The sequence below is a fragment of the Nicotiana attenuata genome, unplaced genomic scaffold, assembly GCF_001879085.1.
Source record: "Nicotiana attenuata strain UT unplaced genomic scaffold, NIATTr2, whole genome shotgun sequence".
NCBI lineage: Eukaryota > Viridiplantae > Streptophyta > Magnoliopsida > Solanales > Solanaceae > Nicotiana > Nicotiana attenuata.
This window is the reverse complement of record NW_017672936.1, coordinates 74,004-78,410: the sequence shown is the minus strand read 5'-3', so window position 1 is coordinate 78,410 and position 4,407 is coordinate 74,004. Positions and strand designations below refer to the sequence as shown.

Genomic DNA, 4,407 nt, shown 5'->3' with positions numbered 1-4,407 from the left:
ATCAACCCTAGTCATCCACAAATAGATATATATAACCCTCAGAAAGTCCAAAATGACTGGACCATAACACATACTATTATCTGGCTAGCTTTAGCCACATTTTCACAGTCCATAACCACGAAACAATCAGCTCCTGGGAACTCCTAGTCACCAAATCCATTGAACACACGAATTACCATAGCTGATCCCAATGCCACCACCTGAATGTCTAACACATCTCTCATACATGATCATCTCATGAGGAATACTTCTCTAATTCTTCCGTGCGATATAGAAATATCTGAAAATCAGCAGTCGATCAACTAAGCGAGTACCGCAATACCAATGAAGCATCTGTAACTCAAAACACAATGTCATTTTTGAAATGCACACCATTCTCAAGCAATACCAAGTAGCAATAACATTCATATAGGCATCTGAAACCGTCTTTGTTGTCTAAGAATTTATGATCTCCCCTTCAAAACCGACCCGTGACCATGCACATGCAAATCTTAATCCCATACAATGCCACATCTATCATGCCATCATAGTAAAGGTACGAGATTTTCATAATCAACTTTGATCACAAGCAAACTACATACTCAATTAGCCAGGGACCTTCCGTTTGATCTCATCCAAGAGAAAATCCCAATACGCAACATGTTCCTCACGCCTGTAGGAAATATCCACCTCGTACTGTGATAGAAATTATCGAGAAATCTTCGAAACCTATTTTCACATAACCAGACCATCAGAACCGAATCTCTCTAACTCAACCAAGTCACGCAAGTTACAAAACTCAACATTATTGCCACAAAACACCTGTAGAGACTCACCACATCATAAGTACCCAAAGAACCGATCATATCCATTACTGTGCTGATCCAACCTACTACCAAGCTGTTCTAATTCTCTGAGTTTCCTTCTGAATTACCCTCAATTTGACACTTATCCTTGCTAGAAGACTACGACCCTTAACCCAACGCTCACCATAATAGATCCTAGCATAAAACCACATTTCCCTAAGGTGCATAAGCCGATGTATTTCCTCTTAAACACCCCAAAAGTGCCACAATCGAGACACCCACTCTGAAGAGACCTTCTATGAATCTAAAGACATTTTGTTCACATTCCTGATATTGAAACGTAGAATCCATAATGATATAGAAATACCACGAGTCTCGACACCATCCAATGTAAATCTCAGATTCTAGCCATATACCAATTCGAAATTCTTAATTGCTACATATAAATCTTGAATCCATTAGAACCATTCTCGAGAGTCATCTACTCTGATCAAATCTCAATTGCACCGATCAAACGGGTCAAATGACCTGTTCCCCAACAGCACGACAACACCCAACGAAGTAACCCCGCCTTATTGCAGCCGAGTAAAGTCTTACTCCATGCCACTACATCCTTTAAGAATAAAACTCTCACTCATTGTTTCCCATATACCCATAAAGTGTAATACATCATGCATCCAGAAATTCCATTGCTTAATTCATCCTCAAAACCAACCTCTGCAAGTCATAACCGATCCACAAGTATGCCTCAGACTGAAACCGATACAATACATAACCATGCAATAAAATCGTCGACAGTAGACTCCCCCACTTGGCCCAAAGCCATAGATCAAAACACACAATAACTCACAATGCCCATACTTTATTACTGCCATAATACCGCAATGAGATTCAGCTAAATCCTTCATAAGCTCATGTAACACAAACCATCTAATCCTCAAATCACCTACTAATGTCGCATTCACTCTTGTAACAGTCAAGCCAACTCCTATAAGCGATCCTAACCCAAATTGCAACACATATAATTCACTTGTAAAAGATAACTCTCTAAAAAACAACATAAGGATCAGACGACCTCAGGACACCCCCGCAAGAGATAACCCAACTGCTTTGCCTCAAACTGACATCTCTCTATACCCTTCCACAGTCACAACTACTACGCAATAACTTAATCTTCCTGATTCTGAACTCATCAACAAGACATGAGAATATAATTTTTTCTACCTTTAACCAAAATGAAAGGTCCTTCAACACACCCATAACTCGAGACTATACATTAAATCAAGACAGAAATCAAGCACCCAATATTCTTTTTTTTTTCATCTCATGCAAACTCTTTTCTTCACATTCAATCTATCTGAACACATCCCGCAACCACATCATACTCATCATATAGCCATCCAACCATCATCGAGTCATAATTCTACTCATTGGGACAATACCGGACATATAAGTTCAAAAACCTGTCCTCACATAACTAAAATACCCGTGCTCAAGCTACAGTCGAAACCCGGCCTCAAGTCCTCTAGAGTGGCCCATCCCCAGGCACAGAAATAATGTCTCGCACCTCATCCATGGAATCGCAAGCCGTCGATGCACAACTGATATCTAGCGCTCACATGCGCATACGAATGCATGGAAGGAATTCAAAAAGTTAAGCTTTGAGCTGAATCAATGCCATATGATAAGGAATGAAAGATGGAAAATTTATCCTAAATGCCTTGTAGCCTTTCGAAGACAGGTATGGACGTCATCATACCGATCTGCAAGACTCTACTAGACACTTGCTGATGACTTGTAGAATACCAATCTGTCACGACCCAAAATTCAACTAGTCATGATGACACCTAACCCAACCCGCTAGGTTAGACAGCTAATAACTATCCAATTCCAATAATATTTAATAAGACAAAAGTAAAAGAAATTATCTGAATCTTATACATTTCTCAAGGACTGGTAGTACAAATCATGAGCTTATAAGATTAGAATTTACAAAGCTGGTATGAAATAAATACATCATCTGTTCGAAATGTACATAAACAAATTTTATAAATCTAAGGCTACCATGAACAAGAAGCAGTTACAACCAGAATTCAGGTACGTCTTCAAAATTCTAGCTCCCGTCGATCACAGCAACATCAACAACCAACATCTGCATGCAAGGTGAAGAAGTGTAGTGTGAGTGCAACCAACCCCATGTACTCAATAAGTAACAAATCTAACCTTAGGTTGAAAGTAGTGACGAGTTGGAACAAAGGTCGGATCCAACACCAATAGCCAACAACAGTTCATAACAACGTAAAGCAAGTAATAAAATAAGTAACTCAGAGATAAAAATCTCAGCTTATTTATAGTTTCTGAAAGTAGTTCCGTTTTTTCAAGTATATCGGTGAAAACCTAAGTCTTTTACCGAAATTGCCATAAATATGAGTAAGTTTGAAAACTGTAATTTTTCCCAAAAGCTTTCCACGGTAAATGTTTCATTTTTAAATGGCATGAGGAAAATACATCTCTATGCCTATATGTCAATATGCGTGAGAAGTCATGAAGGACGTGATACTGTATAGCATGAAGAAAATGCATCTCTATGCATGTATGTTAAGTGTGCATGTCGTCCTAGATGTATGTTGAAGGTGGACATGATGAAAGCCTATGACTCAGTGGAATGAGTATACTTGGAACAACTTATGGAGTACTTATGTTTTCCCACTAAATTCATACAATGGGTGAAAACATGTATGTCAACAGTGGGCTACTCGATCATGATTAATGGAGAATTGACAAAGCCTTTTGTGGCAGGGTGACCCCATGTCACCATTTATGTTTGCAATTGCCATGGAATACTTGAGTAGGCTACTTAGAGGATTGAAGCAAGTCAAGGAGTATAAATTTCATCCAAGATGCAGCAAGCTGAACATAACTCACCTCAGCTTTGCAGATGATCTTCTTATGTTTGCCAGAGGTGACAATAGCTCAATTCAAGCTTTGCAAGATTGCTTCAAAAAATTTTCTGCTGCCTCTGGTTTACAAGCCAATCTCACTAAGAGTGTCGTTCATTTTGGTGGAGTGACACAGATAGAACAGATGAAGATACTACAAAATGCAGGATATTCATTAGGTGAACTACCTTTTAAATATTTGGGGATGCCTTTGGATACAAAGAAGATAACTGTTTTGCAATGGCAACCTCCGTTTGAGAAAATAGTAGCAAGAGTAACTTCTTGGACTGCTCGAAAGTTGTCTTATGCTGGTACAGTACAATTAGTACAGGCAATTATTATTGGTATTCAATCCTATTGGGCTCAACTGTTCATCATGCCAGCAAAGTGATGAAGTTAATAGAGGCATATTGTAGAAGCTACATATGATCTGGCACTAATACAATTACAAAGAAAGCATTGATAGCTTGGGAAAAGATGTGTCTGCCTAAATCTGTAGGAGGCTATAATTTGATAAATCTTTAAGTCTAGAATAATGGAGAAATCACCAAAATTCACTGGGACCTGGCTCAAAAGGAAGACAAAGCTTGGATAAGATGGTTCATGCATACTACATCAAAGGGAAAAGTATTCTGGAAATGAATATCCCACAATAGGCAAGTTGGATGGTGAGGAAGATTATG

At 38.7% G+C, this 4,407-nt stretch overlaps 1 protein-coding gene across 1 annotated transcript; it reads left to right on the top strand.

Moving 5' to 3' along the window:
- Positions 1-3,593: 3,593 nt before the first annotated feature.
- Positions 3,594-4,115, top strand: LOC109214984. The gene has a single exon (XM_019378966.1). It carries the CDS (start codon positions 3,594-3,596, stop codon positions 4,113-4,115), a length of 522 nt encoding a protein of 173 aa, XP_019234511.1.
- The last annotated feature ends 292 nt before the right edge of the window (positions 4,116-4,407 follow it).

Excerpts from the sequence above, each read along its gene's own strand:
- LOC109214984 (XM_019378966.1), top strand. The coding sequence starts at position 3,594 with ATGTCACCATTTATGTTTGCAATTGCCATGGAATACTTGAGTAGGCTA.